This window comes from Nyctereutes procyonoides, unplaced genomic scaffold, assembly GCF_905146905.1.
Source record: "Nyctereutes procyonoides isolate TBG_1078 unplaced genomic scaffold, NYPRO_anot_genome, whole genome shotgun sequence".
NCBI classification, from domain to species: Eukaryota; Metazoa; Chordata; class Mammalia; order Carnivora; family Canidae; genus Nyctereutes; species Nyctereutes procyonoides.
The window spans coordinates 1,839,416-1,854,812 of NW_026575134.1; the positions used below are offsets into that span (position 1 = coordinate 1,839,416).

Here is a 15,397-nt window from a genome sequence, read left to right on the forward strand (position 1 = left end):
GCCGCCACGGTGCCCACACCATGTTTTTCTTACCGTTTTCAGGGAACCGGGCCTGCACGTCCATTTGGGCAACTCGGATGTTTCTGCGACACAAGGCCTCTCTCGCGTGAGTGGTTTGAGGCAGGACCATCGAAATCCAGGCCCAGAAGTATCTGAGGACAGAGACCGCTCGGCCCCTGCCATCTCCTGATGAGACAGGAGGCCTGCGTAGGCCCCCGGTGCATGAGCTCTCCGGCTAACGCGGTTTCTCAGCCCTACTATGTGGCCTTTTGAGTGAGGGTCATAGTTCCTGGGTCCCAGGTGACCCCCAAGGGGAGGAGTCACACCATCAGGACCAACATCTGATTTCCCTGGAAAAGCCACTTAGCTTAGGGCATGGTGAAAAGATCATTTCCGTGCTTTTCTGCTGAACAGATGTTTTTTAAATTTGCGTAAACACAACTTGTCAATTCTGTGTTTCACGGGTTGAGCCTCTGCTGCTGTGGCTACGGGGTCATTACCAAATCCTGAATTCGTCTAGATTTTCTCCTCCGTTCCCTTCCAGGGGTTTTATCGTTTTTGCCTTTTATGTTCAGGTCTGTGGTCTCCTCTGAGTTGGAGCTTGTGAAGGGTGTGAGGTCTGCGTCTAGATTCACTGTTGTGCATGTGGGCATCGGGTTATGTCTCCATGAAGAGCAGAGGGGACCATCTTTTCTCATTGTGTTGCCTTTGCTCCTTTGTCAGTTGATTACGTTGATGGGGGTCTACTTGTGGGCTCTCTGTTGTGTTCTATGGCTCTGTTCTTTCACCAGTAATACAGTCTTTTTTTTTTGAGGGGGGGCAGGAGAGGGAGGGAGACTGGGGGGGGTGGAGAGGAAAGGAGAGGAAGAGGGAGGAGGAAAGGGAGGGGGAGGGGGAGGGGAGAGGAGAGGGAGAGGGAGAGGGAAAGGGAGGGAGAGGGAGGGGGAGAGAGAGGGAGAGGGAGAAGGAGAGGAGAGGGAGAGGGAGAAGGAGAGGAGAGGGAGAGGGAGAGAAGGGGGAGAGGGAGGGGGAAGGTGGAGGGGGAGAGGGAGAGGGAGAATCCGAAGCAGAACTCCCTGCTGAGTGTGGGGCCCCGTGCAGGGCTCCATCCCACTACCCTGAGATCATGAACTAAGCCAAAAATCAAGAGCCCACTGCTTAACCCATTGAGCCACCCAGGCACCCCATTAATACACAGTCTTGGGGCCCCCGGGTGGCCCAGTGGGTGAAGCATCTGCCTTGGGCTCCGGTCATGATCTCAGGTTCTGGGATCCATCCCCATGTCGGGCTCCCTGCTCAGCGGGGGGGGGGGGGGTGTCTGCTTCATCCTTTAATAAATAAAGATCTTTTTTAAAAAAGCCCACAGTTGATCCGCCGTAGCTTTAGAGTCGGCCTTGGGTTTGAATGCTGGGAATCACCCAACTTTGTGCTCCTCTAATTTCTCAAAGCACCAGATCAGGAAGTCGGTTGTGAGGGCGTCATGAGCAGCATCTTTAAAACAGAAGTCGCATCAAAGAGGAAAGAGGGGCATTGCACCTCTTGCTTCAATCACGCGTGTGCATGATGCGCACTGCGTCACAGGACAAACGCGTCTTACCGCAGGTTGTCATCAAAGCTTCAAAATCCACTACGGATACTCTCTTCCCAGCGAAATAAAATTGGTCAAGATTTGTAAAATCCAAACTGAGGATGAAACAACGGGCGAAAAAGCTCGAGAAGGCAAGTCAGATGGGCCCCCTGCTGCTCCTATGATTTTTATTGAATTTAAAAAATGACATTCACATGTTCCTTAGCTATTTGTGGGTTTTCTTCCATGATTTTTTTGCTTGCATTTCCAATATTATTTCCAGCTCGGGGGTGAGAAGGAGCTGGCTGGGAGAGGGGCCTGGCACGCCAGCCCCTGAGGGTCCTGAGGGAGGCGCTGGAGGCTGCGTGGGGCCCCAAGGCCCCGCGCCCTGGTGGCTCTAGCCCCGGTGGCTGACCGTATGGAGTGATCCCACCTCTACTTGCAAGCCAATGGTCAAGCGAACGTGCTACAGGAGGCGCCCCCTTGTTTGAACTTGAGCCTCCCCTACAAGGTGGACCGTTGGCGGGGGTGGCCCGTGCTCCAGAGGAGAGGGATGGTGGAGGCTAGCAGAGGGCAGAGTGGAGGGAGCCCTGCAGGGTGCTCGGGTTCGGAAGCCCCAGCTTTGCCAAGCCACGGGCCAAGCTCAGGGAAGGGAATGAAGGCCCCCCAGGGCTCTGTGGCCGTGCAGATGACGGCCTCACAGGGTGCACAGAGCCCCATCGGGCGCCAGGAGACAGGGGCCAGGCCTGGCCGTGCACACCTGGCCGTGCACACCTGGCCGTGGACACCTGGCCGTGCACAGCTGAGCCAGCCTAGCCCAGCGGCCAGAGCGAGCAGCCTGGGTGCCCGGCAGGGATGACAGCGCACTGGGCTGCACGCCTCTGGCACAGCACCCGGGGTCCCGACAGGCCCATCAGTGGCAGCACTGGAGGCGGCCTGTGTCCTGCCAGGGCAGGAGCCCCGGGGCCTTTCCGGCTGTGCCAGCCGGTGCTCCCTGCAGTGCTTCCAGGGCTGCTCCCCAGAGTGTTCCCAGGGCAGCCTCGAGGCCTTCTAAGTTGAGCCGCAGCCTTTTCTGGCGCAGCCCACCGATACCGTCCCCGTAGCAGCTCAGCAGGTCCCCGATGGGCCGGGTGGGGGGTAAAAACACAGCAGATGCGGGCACCACACGTCCCTGGAGCCGATGTGACCTGGACATGGTCTCGTTACCTGTCGTGGCCTGTGAGCAAGCGTCGTATTGCCAAGCCAAAGCCTTTACTTCCAGAAGCTCCCCAGAGCTTGGAGATGTGTAGCTTCGGAGCTCCGAGGCGGAGTCTGAGGATCGCGCGGGTGGGAATCCATGGCGTCTGTTCACAGGTGTGTTACAGGACTCCCCCAGGCTTGCCGCTAGAACGTGCCAGAGGGCACAAGCCTGCTCTCGACAGCCTCTAGAAGTCCCCTCCCAGGGGAGCGACCCGATGCACGGGGCACCGGGCCCCGCGCACCTTCTCTCCGCACTGAACCAGACCCTCGGGGAGCGAGGCCAGGCGTGCATCTGCGCGGCGTCATCCCCGAGGTTCCTCTCGCAGCCCCGTCTCACAGCAGGACGCGGACTTAGCGCGGGGTAGGTCCCACGTCCACATCTCCACATCTCAGAAACAGCGTCGTCCTATTGTAGGTAAAATTGAAAATAGGGCAGCAACAGAATACCACCACCACTTCACTGTCTGCCTGAAATAAAAAATGATGCAAGTCCCCTCCCTCTCATCAAAATAAATATGTCAAGAAGTGCGTCCTTCGGCCCACTGCTGATCGTCGGGAGAAGGCCCCGGGGCTCTCCTCAAGACGCTCGCCCTGGCTCCCGACAGAAACGCCAGCATTGTCAGGATTGGGTTTGAATTACAGGAAGGCGCAAGAACGACCGGTTCCCCGTGTGGTGGCTCCTAGAAAACCATCTGTCGGGGATCCCCGGGGGGCCCAGCGGTGGAGCGTCTGCCTATGGCCCAGGGCGTGACCCTGGGGTCCCAGGATCGAGTCCCACGTCGGGCTCCCCGCATGGAGCCTGCTTCTCCCTCTGCCTGGGTCTCTGCCTCTCTCTCTGAGTCTCTCATGAATAAATAAATAAAATCTTAAAAAAAAAAAAAAAAAGAAAAGAAAACCATCTGTCCGGAAGCCCTGCCTGGCCCCTTCTTGCTCCTGCTGGGAAAGAGGTGGCTGTGTCTGCAGATGAGGAGCAGCGCACTTTCTGCTCACCCAAGTCACCGGGTGCTTGGGTGCAAACACACTACACTTACACACTAAAGCACACTCAGTCGGGGGGATAATCCCTAGTGGGACTCAGGTGGGCAACAGGAAACGGACCTGGCCCCTGCAGGCCATCTGCTCCCTGAGCAGGTCGCTACTGTATAGAGAAGCCTCCTCTGCGCCAGGTGTGTGCGGAGGACGGGCTATGCGGACAAGCTGAGCTTGTGCACCGTAGGTGTGTCCCACGAGAAACCACCGCCGTCCCTCCCAGCCGGGAAGCAAGTGGGACCAGCCAGGTGAAGGCGAGAGGGCAGCGGCTGCGTCTCCCCCGGGGGCCGAGGCAGACGTGTGGCTTCAGGGGGCGGCCTGAGCCTCGGGTGACACACGGACCCTCGGGTGGACGCCCCCGATCTCATCAGCCTCGACCGCCCCAGCGACGTCGGTGCTCACGACCAGTCACTGGGGCCAGCCGGTCCAGCACACCTTCTGCCACGCTGGAAACGCTCTGCACGCCCATCTGGTGGCCCCTGCGCAGAGCACTTAACATGTGGCCAATCACACCTGGAACTGAGTTTTTCATTTATTTGTTTAATTAAAATTCAAATAGGGGTGTGTGTGTGTGTGTGTGTGTGTGCCTGGTGGCATCGTCTCACTTGGAGTGCTCCCAGCCTCCCAGCGGGCCTCCGGGCCTCCCCGGCACCGGGCTCCAGCTCTCGCAGACGACCCGGCATGTGTGCGCCTCAGTATGTAGTTACGGGGCGGGGGGGGGGGGGTTATTTTCTGAGAGAATTTGTCATGCTCTTATTTCAGATAACAAAACTCCGTAACTGCCCCAAATGACACTGCGGTCGTTTGCAATAGAAACCGGGGGGGGGGGGGGGGGGGAGGTTCTATGGCACACTAACGCGTCATTTGCACACTAATGCGTCATTTGGGGAGATTTGCCTGGAAGGCGCATGTGACCAGGGGGCAGCGAGGAGACTCAGCTGGACGATCCGTCTGGACGGCTTCTGCCGCCAGGGCGCGGGGTCACCTGCAGGGCTCTCTCCGTCTTGCCCTCTGGGATCAAACACAACCCGCGTCGTCGTCTTCTCCGCACCAACTCCCTAGAAGTGGCCACTTGTAACAAGAACTCACCTTGTTGTTCCAACAACCAGCACCAATCTCCTGTGAAGAGACTCCAAGTTGAAAGGAGAAAAATGACAGAGGAAACCTAGAACAGCAGCGAGCACTCTGGGAAGAACCCCGCAGGGGAGTCCGTCCAAACCAGCCAAAACTAACTTAAAAAAAAAAAAACAAAAACCTGAGCCATCAGGTTGCAAGAGCTCAAAGCAGAGATGCGGGAGTCCAAGGAATGGACAAGGAAGGGGGCTCTGACGGGAAGTGGGGGGAGACGCATGGACTTCGGGGGTGAGGACTCCACGCGGGCAGCGCAAGGAGGGTGGGCCTGCGGGAACACCCTCGGCGACACACATAGGGTCGGGACACGGTGGGGCCCAAAGGGAACCCGGTTTAAAAGGTCTGAGAAAAGCAAAGGGGTTGGCGTGCAGGTCAAGCGGATCCAACGCACTCAGGTGTCTTTGGAAAGTGTCCTGCGGTAACGCGACGAAAGTCCTCGTCCATGTAATCTGGGAAACAGTTCCAGACATCAAAGGAGCCTTTGACGCACCGCGGGTCACAAGTGCACACGCACCGTGGGCGGGCGGTGACCCCTCCGTACCGACCCCTTCCCGCTGTTCTGGGAAAGGCTCCAGGGCTGCCCCGGGGCCCTGCGGCCTGGAGTCCCCGCTGCACCACGGGCTCCCGCGCTGGGGGGTCCCGGTCACCCTCTGGGGCTGCCCCCGGCCGTCACCGGCCTCGCCAGGGCCCGGGATGCCTCCCTGTGCCACATACCACGGGTAATTCGGGTGTTCCCTGCCCCGCTTGCTGGTGTAGAACCCGCAGTATGAGACGCGGGGACACCGCGCTTCCCGGCCCGGCCCCGAAGCTGTAGGGCAGTTCACGTCCGACGTTTAATAGGCTCACGATGTCATAAAAATCCTTCTTGCAACTTTATTCCTCACACGAAATATGCTTGATTTCTTAAGACATTTTTTTAAACAACGTATTACCTGAGAGCGAGGGGAGTGTGCAGGCACGCTCGCGCGGGCATGGAGGGCCCGGGGTGCGGGGTAACAGGTCTGTAACACCCCACGCGCTGCACGTTTCCTTCCCCACTAAGTCCAGCTGCTACGTGGGGTTTTCCTTTTAAGAAAAGAAAATCACAGGCAGAGAGAGAAAAGGTCAGCAGGCTCTACAACGACCCTGAGCTGACCCGTGTACATTCATGTCATCTAAATACAAAGATAAATGTCGAACATCCTCCCCCCACCCCCGGTTGGCCGGCTCGGGTGCCCGCCGTCCTCGGGGCGCCGGCCCTCTCGGGTGGAATCCCCGGCCACGAGGCTCGGGGGCTTCCCTGCTCCACCTGGCGTGTCGCCGCGGCCAGGGCACGAGAGACGGTGTCAAACCAGCGACAGAGGCAGACGCCAGCTGTCATTCTCCTTTTAAATAAAATGCATGTTTATAAACACAAAACGCGGCGGACACCAGCTTTCTCGCGGGGAGGGCGTGGGGTCGCAGCTCACCGGGTCTGGGCAGAAAGAAGGAACAAAAGAAATGGTGCACTTGGTTTACGGTGAGGAGAACAACGTCTGACGGCGCTGAGCGCGGCCTGGCAGGTGCGCCCGGGCCTGCCTCCAGGTGTGCCAGGGCCTGCCAACGGCCGGGGGGGGTGGGGGTTAGTGCACCTCCGTGGCTGCACCACGCACTGGCTACAAAAGGCAGAAAATGCAACCGAGCATTTATGGTGAAAAACGTCCCACTGAAAGTTTGGCATTTGTGTACGTGGCCCTTGGATGGCGAGTCCGGAGCGGGGCCTGTAACCTAGACCAGGGTTTCCCGACCCAGAGCTCCCCACAGTGCATCGGTGTCCCAGGCCTTCCCAGGCGTCCCACATTGGGTGCACGCTGCAGGGTGGGGCCGGGGGTGGGGGGCACAGTCAGGCACCCAGCGGCTGGCACCTGAGCCGAGCACCCATCCTGTGTGGTGACTGAGCCGGGGCCTGTCGGGGAGACCTTCGGCTTTGCAGGGACTGTAAGTCACCCCACAGCCACAGCCCCTCTCATGCCTGGTGACTCTGCTTAGGGGCTGGGCTGGGGGGAGGGGAGGGGAGGCCAGGTGGTGGGGTGGGGAAGGCTGGGGCTGGGGGGAGGCCAAGGGGTTGGGGGGGCCCAGGAGGGGAGGGGGAGGGGGGAGGCCAGGGGGGACACCGCGGCCCTTAGCGCCTCAGCCCCCGGGAGGGGAAGTAGGCTCGTGTTGAGCGGACTCAAGAGCCACACGTGCCCTGAGTCCCTCTGTGTGCCATCAGCCGAGGGGCGGCAGGACAGAGGTCCCGGGGGTGGGGGAGAGGGGGGACCCTTAAATGCCAGGCTGCAGATGTGCCCTTTTCAAGGCTACGTCTTTGTCACCATGGAAACCGCAGGGAGGGCAGCCAGGCAGCTGCAATTTCCCCCTTAGATCCTTTTCCGCCCCAGGCAGTGGGTGGGCACAGCCAGGGAAGGGCCTGAGCCACCGTGGGGTGGGGTGCAGGTGAGGGTGGAGGTGGGGTGGCAGGTGGGGGTGCAGGTGAGGGTGCAGGTGAGGGTGCAGGTGAGGGTGGAGGTGGGGTGGCAGGTGGGGGTGCAGGTGAGGGTGCAGGGGCGCAGCTCCAGGCCGCCCAGTCTGCCACGCTGGGGGCCAGCGGGCTCTCCAGGGCACCGGGCCTCCCGGACAGGGCCACGAGCTTGGGTGACCAGCTAGGGCGCCCCCGCACGCGGCCTCCCTGGCAGACAAGCGCCTGACGGCGTCCGCAACCCGCCCGTGCCCACCAGGCCGCGCCGCTTACTTTGTTCTCAAAAAAACGAAAAGCTGTTGCAGGATGCGGGGGGGGGGGGGGGGGGGCGGGGCGGGGCGGCCTGTTGCCCCGTTACCTGCGAGCCGCCTGCCCGCCCCGCCCCTGGGCACCGAGAGCCGCACGCCCCCCGCCCCCCCTGCACCGCAGCCCATGGAGACCCCACGCCCTCCACCCGCCCCGCCCCTGCACCGCAGCGCATGGAGACCCCACGCCCTCCCCCCGCCCCGCCCCTGCACCCCTGCGCACGGACCCCCCCCCCGCCCCTGCACCGCAGCGCATGGAGACCCCACGCCCTCCCCCCGCCCCGCCCCTGCACCCCTGCGCACGGACCCCCCCTCGCCCCTGCACCGCAGCGCATGGAGACCCCACGCCCTCCCCCCGCCCCGCCCCTGCACCCCAGCGCCCCGAGAGCCGCAGGACCGCCTGGGGGGCCGCGGCCCGCGCCGGAAACAAAGGAGGCGTGCAAAAAGGGATCGCTACAAAAAAGTAAACGTATCAGTTTTAATCGTCAAGATTATTCCAGGGAAGAGTCCGTTTCCAATCCCTCGTCTCCGGCTCTCGGCCCTCGCGGCCCGGCCAAGGCGACCGTGGTCGTCGCGGGTTCGCCTCCCGGCGGCGCTCGCTCTGGTCTCCGCGGCGGCGGGGGTGGGGGGGCCCGGCGGGGCGGGGCGGGGCGGGGCGGCGAGTCCCTGGAGGGCGGCGGGAGGGACCCCGGCCGGGCACCCCGCGCCCCCGGCCCCGCGCCCGCCCCTCCCGCTCCAGTGTCAGCTTCCTCCGGCGGCGGCCCGGCCCGTGGGTCATAAGGCCACGCGGATGCAGTGGTGCTTGAGCTTGCAGGGCAGGACTCCCTTGTTGAGCTGGTAAAAGTCAACGAGCTGGATCAGGTCCGAGAATTTGGTGTTGCCGTCGTCAAGGCTGAAGAACATCTGCCCGTCGTCCTCGCACTGGAGGGACACAGGACACGCGCCCCGTTAGCGGCCCGGAGCTGCGGGCGCGGGGCGCGAACCCGGGCCTTCGCCGTCTCCAGCGCAGCACGGGGGCTCGGGGGCTCCGGGGGCTCCAGGGAGCAGGTGCCTGTGCGCCCAGCCCCCAGCCGACCTGGGACCGCGGGGCCGCCCATCCCCCGTGGGGGCCGCCCCATCCCCGCCCCGGGGGCCACCCATCTCCCCGCGGGCCTGCAGTTCCCGCTCCAGCTCCGATGCCAGGACTCCCAGGAGGCGGGGACTGCGAGGGCGAGAGCACCTGTCAGAGGCGTCGGGTGGTGGCGGGCAGCACAGGCGGCAAGGAAGCTCGGCCTGGGGGGCAGCCCCCAGGTCTGCGCCCAGGGTGCCCCTCCCTCTCCCCCCTGCCGAACGCCTCCCCTCCCCTCTGCGCCGGGCAGCCGTCAGGGCACCAAGAATGCTCCCTCAGCGCCTGCAGCTCCCAGCCCGGCCCCTGCGGGGCTCCGGGGACCCCGACCTGCTGGGCGCCAGCAGAACCAGGCACGGCCTCCACTGAGCCTTCCGCACCTGGCCCGTGCCTGGGCACACCCCAAGGGCCACCACCACCTGCAGGACCTGCAAGCCCGGTAGGCAGGCCGCAGGCTCTAACCTGCTCCCGAGCCGCAGGGGTGTAGGCGGCAGACGCTGGGGCCCACCCGACCCCGGTATACACCAGGATCCACGCCCCACACCCCTGGGCCTGGAGGGTCACCCGTGTGCCGCCGGGACACGAAAGGTGACGACCCACCTAGGCAGTTTTCAGAAACGTTCGAAGGAAAATCTGTTTCCTGATCCAGGGACCAAGTGGAAGAAGCAACGCAACTCGACTTTGGGGACCTCAGGGCTGCACGACTGTCCTTCCACCACTTTCTTGGGGCACCAGGGACCCAGCAGCGCAAATCAGACCCCTCGGGTTCCAGGAGCCAGCCTCTCGCCCAGCAGGAATCCTGTCTTCCTGACTATGCGTGCCCCACGTGCACCCCCAATCCTGCTCCCCCTTGGCATAGGCCCACCCCCGGACGTGCAGCCCCTGACCCTGCTCCCCCCCCGACATGCACCCCTGATGTGCACCCCTTGACCTTGCTCCCCCTCGGCATGGGCACCTCCCTCAGCTGGACATGCACCCACCCCCTACCCACCCCCCGTGGGCCCCTCCTCCAGCTGGACATGTGCCCACCCCCAACCCTGCTCCCCCTTGCCGTGCCCCCCCACCTGTGCTCCCCTCCACCTGCGCCCCCCCCCCCAAAGCATGGCCCAGCTCAACTGCAGGCGGCCCCAGGCTGGCCACCGCTTCCACTGACTTCCAGGGAAAACAGCAAAGGGCATCCCGAGGTCAAAGCAGCAGCCTCCCCAGGGGCTCCTGGAAGCTTCTCCTCCAGCGTCGCCTCCCACTCGGCCCCCCACCCCCCTCGGTGGTTCGCTTAGTTTCTGACTTGGAAACCGCATTCAGACGAACCCAGAAAACAGCAACAAGACTCAGTGAGACGTCATCCATACTTACAGGTAAGATCTGGAAATTTTTAATTTTCTGATGATGACACAGCGTGAGCACAAATGCCTTTGGATTGCTCTGGCTGTCTCGGAGGAGGAAAAGCCTGGAGACGGGAAAAAAATCAGCTGATGGCACATTTTTAAAATCCTGACCTGATATGTACATTTGCATACCTGCCCCCACACACCTGCACACTCACGCACCCACACACACATCACACCTGTACACACTCAGGTGCACACACACCTGCACACAGCCACGTGCACACACACCCACTGGCACATCTCCCCGTCCCTGCAGTAAGAGGCTCGTGGCCACGACGCTTCAGGACATGTTAGTGAGTGTGTGGCCCGCGCCCTGGTTTCTGAGGGCCGCTCTCCATGGAAGGACACGCCAGAGCCGGAACAGTGTGCGCCACAAGGTGAGGACGTCCACCATGTGCAGGGTCGTGCCCCAGGAGGCAGCATCAGCCTAAGTGCTGGTGCTGAGAGACCACGACCCGGAGGCTAGAACAGGGAACCGAGTGCGCATGGTGTGCGGTCACACACACAGGCCATGAGCTGGCTCAGGAAGGAGCGGGGCCCTTGGAGCAGGGGGACAGCCAGACACACACCGGGGCGGATGGGCCACATGGGATGGCAGCCACCGCAGGTTACTGCCGGTCAAGGAGGGCCGGTCCCTGCGCACGAGCATCAGCAGAGGAAACCGGCGAGAGGCAGCGTGTTCAGCCGCACACGGTCACCGCCCGAATAGCTGTGCATCACGAGGACGGGGGGGGGGGGACAAACTGCCCGTGGGACAAACTGCCGCCGCCAAGCACTCAAGGTGCCAGGGATCAGCTACCCGCCCAGCCGTGCCCCGGGCCATCCATGTCCCCTCCACACACACCGACCTTGCTGGATCCCGAGCACCCGGGCACGCTCGGTAGCGACCGGCCTGTCGCTGTGACAAGCGTCCACGAAGGACAGAGGCTCAGGAGACGCGCCCACAGCCATGTACTTATAATTAAGAAGCTGTTTTCTTTTTCCACGAAGGATGCAATCAGAGCCACTGGCACAACCAGCATAGGCACGTGCATTAGATGTGAGAACCACGTGGATGTGCGCGTCCTCACTTTTTAGAGCAAGAGAGAGCGAGAGAGTGTGAGAGTAAGAGAGTGAGAGTGAGAGAGCGTCAGAGTGAGACAGCGAGAGAGAGCAAGAGTGAGAGTGAGAGTGAGAGCAAGAGCGAGAGTGCACGTGTGTGACAGTGAGGGCACAAGCAGGGGCAGAGGGAGAACAGACCCCGCGGAGCAGGGAGCCTGATGTGGACCCGACCCCAGGACCCCGGGACCACGACCCAAGCCCGAGACCTCAACCTTTGGGGAGAGGCCGGCCTCCCCGATGGCGGATGAGGAGGGGCCCACGGGGCCGGAAGCTGCGGCCCATGGCGTCTGGGCACCGCCAGCACAGGCAGCGACAGCCTCAAGCGTCCTCGCGGCAGCCTGGAAATGCCGGGGCCGGGGCCGCGCGGCTGCTTGGGGGCCCTCGAGGCGGCAGGTGCAGCGCTGCGCCAGTGCTTCCGACGGGGCCCGACGGGCAGAGACGCTCTCCGTCTAACCCGAGAGCCGCAGGAGGAACGGCCCTGGGGACCCGGCCTCCTGTCGCGGGGATGCTGGGGTGGCGGGAGCCCCTGGAGGGGGCCCTGCCCTACTGCTCTCGCTTTGGAACCAGGGGAGGGTTTCCTGTCGTTTAACGGGAAGCGTCGTGCTGGGCGGAAAACACGCCAGATCCACTTATGAGAATCCAAAGCAGAGCGGGACACAGGAACCCCAGTGACCCGTCTCCGCTGTTAGAACCGCGAGAGGAAACGCTTTAAACCTGGTGCCTGGACACGACCCGCTGGGACGAGCCCTCAGGATCCCACAAGGAAACGAGTGGAACAGACTCAGCGGAGGGACCTCGGCACGGGGGCCTCCCAGAAGCGACGAGGAGCCGAGCGGACGTGCTCACGGACGAGGACGTCCTCAGGAAGGTTTCCAGAGTGAGAGGAGACGGAGGGAGCACAGAGCGAACACCGTGGACTCCCCGGCCGGCGGCAGCAACGGGACCCTGGGAATCCTCTGCCCACGCGCGACCCCGTCCCCGGGGTCCAGGCAGGGCTCCCCACCAGAAGGAACGAGGCCCCGAAGAGAAACGTCCACCTGGAACCCAACACTGTTCCTGTCGGGCCCAAGAACTCAGGAGCCAACCTGGGAAAGTCCCGGGGGCCAAAGACCTCTCGCACGAGCACCAAAAGCAGGAAGTTTTGACCGAAACGCATCGAGTCTTAAGAGCGTGAGTACGAGACGGTGCTTTAAACAAGGAGCAGCTCCTCCGAGCGGCTGGAAGCTGCTAGAAGGCCGCTCTGAACGCTGACGCCCGTAGGAGCCGGACAGTCCGGGCGGCCGGCGGCTCGCCGACTCCCTCAGCAGCCCCCACGTGCGAGCAACACGGGGACGCGGAGGGGACGCCAGGGCCCGTCCCCCTTCAAGCCAACTTGTGTGACGGGTATTTTTTTTTTTTTTGCAGCAATTAGGGAAATTTGAACCCAGAACGGGCTTTGGAGGATACTATGGCATTCCCGCTTGTCCCGGGAAGAGCGACAATGATTTCGTGGTCGAGTCCACAGACAAGAGCATGTTTTAGAGACGCGCCAGCTGCGTTTAGTGGTGAACGTTCAGAATGTCTGGGATTTACTTTAAAATATTCCAGAAGGAGAAGTGGGGAGGAGGGAGGAGCCCTTAATATGGGAAGGGACAGAGAAAACCTAAAATTAGCAAACTGTCCCAACCAGACAAGGATCACACGGTGGGGCTCACTACCCTCCTGTCTCGTGGGTAAAATTCTGGATCTCCGTAGTTCGGTTTTTAACAGATGGGGGGCAGGAAAAGCAGAGTCGCCGCCGGCGGGCAGCGGCGGGAGAGGACACGGTGACAGCCGCTCAGTCGCACGCGTCACGCGTCTGCATCCACAGCCCCGGGAGCAGGACCACGGGGGGAGCATCAGCCGATGGGATACGGGCCCCGGGTGAGTGTCCCAGGCTGGCCGTGGGCACACCTGCCCCGTCGCCCCGTCTCCACGGCCAACAGCCACCGCAGCTGCTGGACACGGGAGCGAAGCTGCCCGTGGCCGAGCCGGCCCCGGGGGGGGGGTCTCACTCACTCTGCAGCCAGACGCCACCAAGGTTTGGGGTCGTCCGTCCTCAGGAAAAGCCACTTGATGAAAAGTAACGGGCTTGGTGCTGTGTCTGTCCGGATTCAACACAGCGGCCACGGCTGGCACCACATGGGGTACGGACAGGACGGGCGCAGTCCCCGCCGGACCACTGGCCAGCTGAGCCCCCTCGCTCCACGGTGACCCGGAGCCACGCTGTCCTCTTTACATCGAGGCTCTGATGACGCACCCCCCCCGGGTCCCCAAGAAGCCAGAGCACGTGCCCGGCGCGACACAAGGCAGCAGGTGCCACTCTCCGGGCGGCGCGTCCTTACCCGTCCACCAGGCCCTGCTGCTTGATGATGCGGTGCGACTCCTCCCTGGAGATCCTGCCGTGAAACCAGTGCTGCGTCCTGTGGATCACTGTGGGAGGGAACGGAGGAGGGAAGGGCTGGGCGGCCCCCGGCCACACCTCCGGGCACACGGGGCACCGGGCCCAGGGGGTCTGGGGAAGCGTGGGAGCAGGTGCGACCCGGGTCACCTGCTCATGTGGAAAGGACGGGGCCGGCTGCTGCGCTTACCTGTACTCAGGGTGGACGGGTGCAGGGGACTTTGGCTGCCTAGGATGTTCATCCGGGTGCTTCGTTTCTGCGGAGGAGACGCCCGTGTGAGCGCCAGGGAGGCCCGCTGGGGACGCCTGCCTGGCTCGGGGGGCCCGGGCCCTTGGCCGTGGAGCCACCTGAGCCCTGCCCATGTGACCAGAGTTGTGAGAACAGGAGAGGCCCGGGCATCTGGACCATCCGGGGTGCCGGCTCCTCGCGGGGGATACCCCGCCCGGCAATCCCGGCTGAGCGCTCGGGAAGGCACGCGCTCTCCCACAGGGAGCCTGGTCCCGGTCCCGGGCTGCAGCGTGGACACCTCGCATGGGAGCCAGTGGGGGCCGTGGGTGCTGGACGTGGGTGTGGGGACGTGGGTGCTAGATGTGGGCGCAGGGACGTGGGTGCTGGACGTGGGTGCTGAGGACGCTGAGGACGTGGCTGCAGGACGTGGGCGTGGGGATGTGGGTGCTGGACGTGGGTGCTGATGTGGACGCTGAGGATGTGGGTGCTGATGTGGATGCTGAGGACATGGGTGTTGGATGTGGGTGTGGGGACGTGGGTGCTGGATGTCAGTGCAGGGACGTGGGTGCTGGACGTGGGCATGGGGATTTGGGTGCTGGACATGGATGCAGGGACGTGGGCACCGGGGACATGGGTGCTGGACATGGGTCCCCCATGCACCTGCAGGGCCGTTCTTCTGGGAGACCAATGGCGGGGGGGGTGCCACCCGCGAGGGGCCTGTCCCAGGCTGGCCGTGGTCTTACCCTCCACGCGTGGCCTTCCTCCAGGGCCGCGCTCTGGGCTTCTGCGGGTTCTCTATCACTCTTCCCGTTTGCCCAGAAAAATCCATGGCCACGAGGGAGTTCTCCGACACGCTGCGCTGGAAGGAGAGGCCCCAAGGTCTTACCACGACGGGAGTCCAGCCAGGGCGGCCCTTGGGAACGTTGGCACCACGCCATCCCGCAGACGGCACCCGCACCCAGGGGAGGGCTGACCCGGGGGGTTGACGGCGATGCCCTGCCCCCCACAGGACGGTCTGGGTGGAAACTCAGTGCCCGGGGGTCCTTGGGCTGAGGACGGCTGTGGTCTCCCTCGAGGGCGCGGGGGGCACAGGGCCCAGATGGCGGGGACCCACGAGGCCCCCAGCCTGCACCAGCACCCGCCGCAGACGTGGAGACGCTGTGGAGCTCAGCCCTCACCGGCCACCAAGTCTCTCCCTCGGGGCTCGGTTCAGGGCGCCGGGTGGACCCTCCCTGTGGGCACCTGACGTCTGCCGGAACGGGCCTGCGGAGCTCAGGGTCGTGCTTGAGGGCACCACGGGCTCCTGCACCTCTGGGCAGTGGAGTCCACCGGGGAACAAGGACACGGAGTCCCCGCCCGAAGCGGGCCGGGGAAGGCTCCAGCACAACGGTCACGGGCGCCCACGGTGCCA

At 63.4% G+C, this 15,397-nt stretch overlaps 1 protein-coding gene across 1 annotated transcript in view; it reads right to left on the minus strand.

Annotated features, from left to right (window-relative positions):
- Positions 1-8,208: 8,208 nt before the first annotated feature.
- The window catches only part of GRB10 (growth factor receptor bound protein 10), a 154,222-nt gene continuing 147,033 nt past the window's right edge, over positions 8,209-15,397 (minus strand). The window contains 6 exon segments of the mRNA XM_055300820.1: positions 8,209-8,665; positions 10,203-10,296; positions 13,702-13,789; positions 13,948-14,014; positions 14,730-14,773; positions 14,776-14,845. Of these exon segments, the coding sequence (XP_055156795.1) occupies positions 8,519-8,665; positions 10,203-10,296; positions 13,702-13,789; positions 13,948-14,014; positions 14,730-14,773; positions 14,776-14,845 (510 nt within the window). The 3' untranslated portion in view covers positions 8,209-8,518.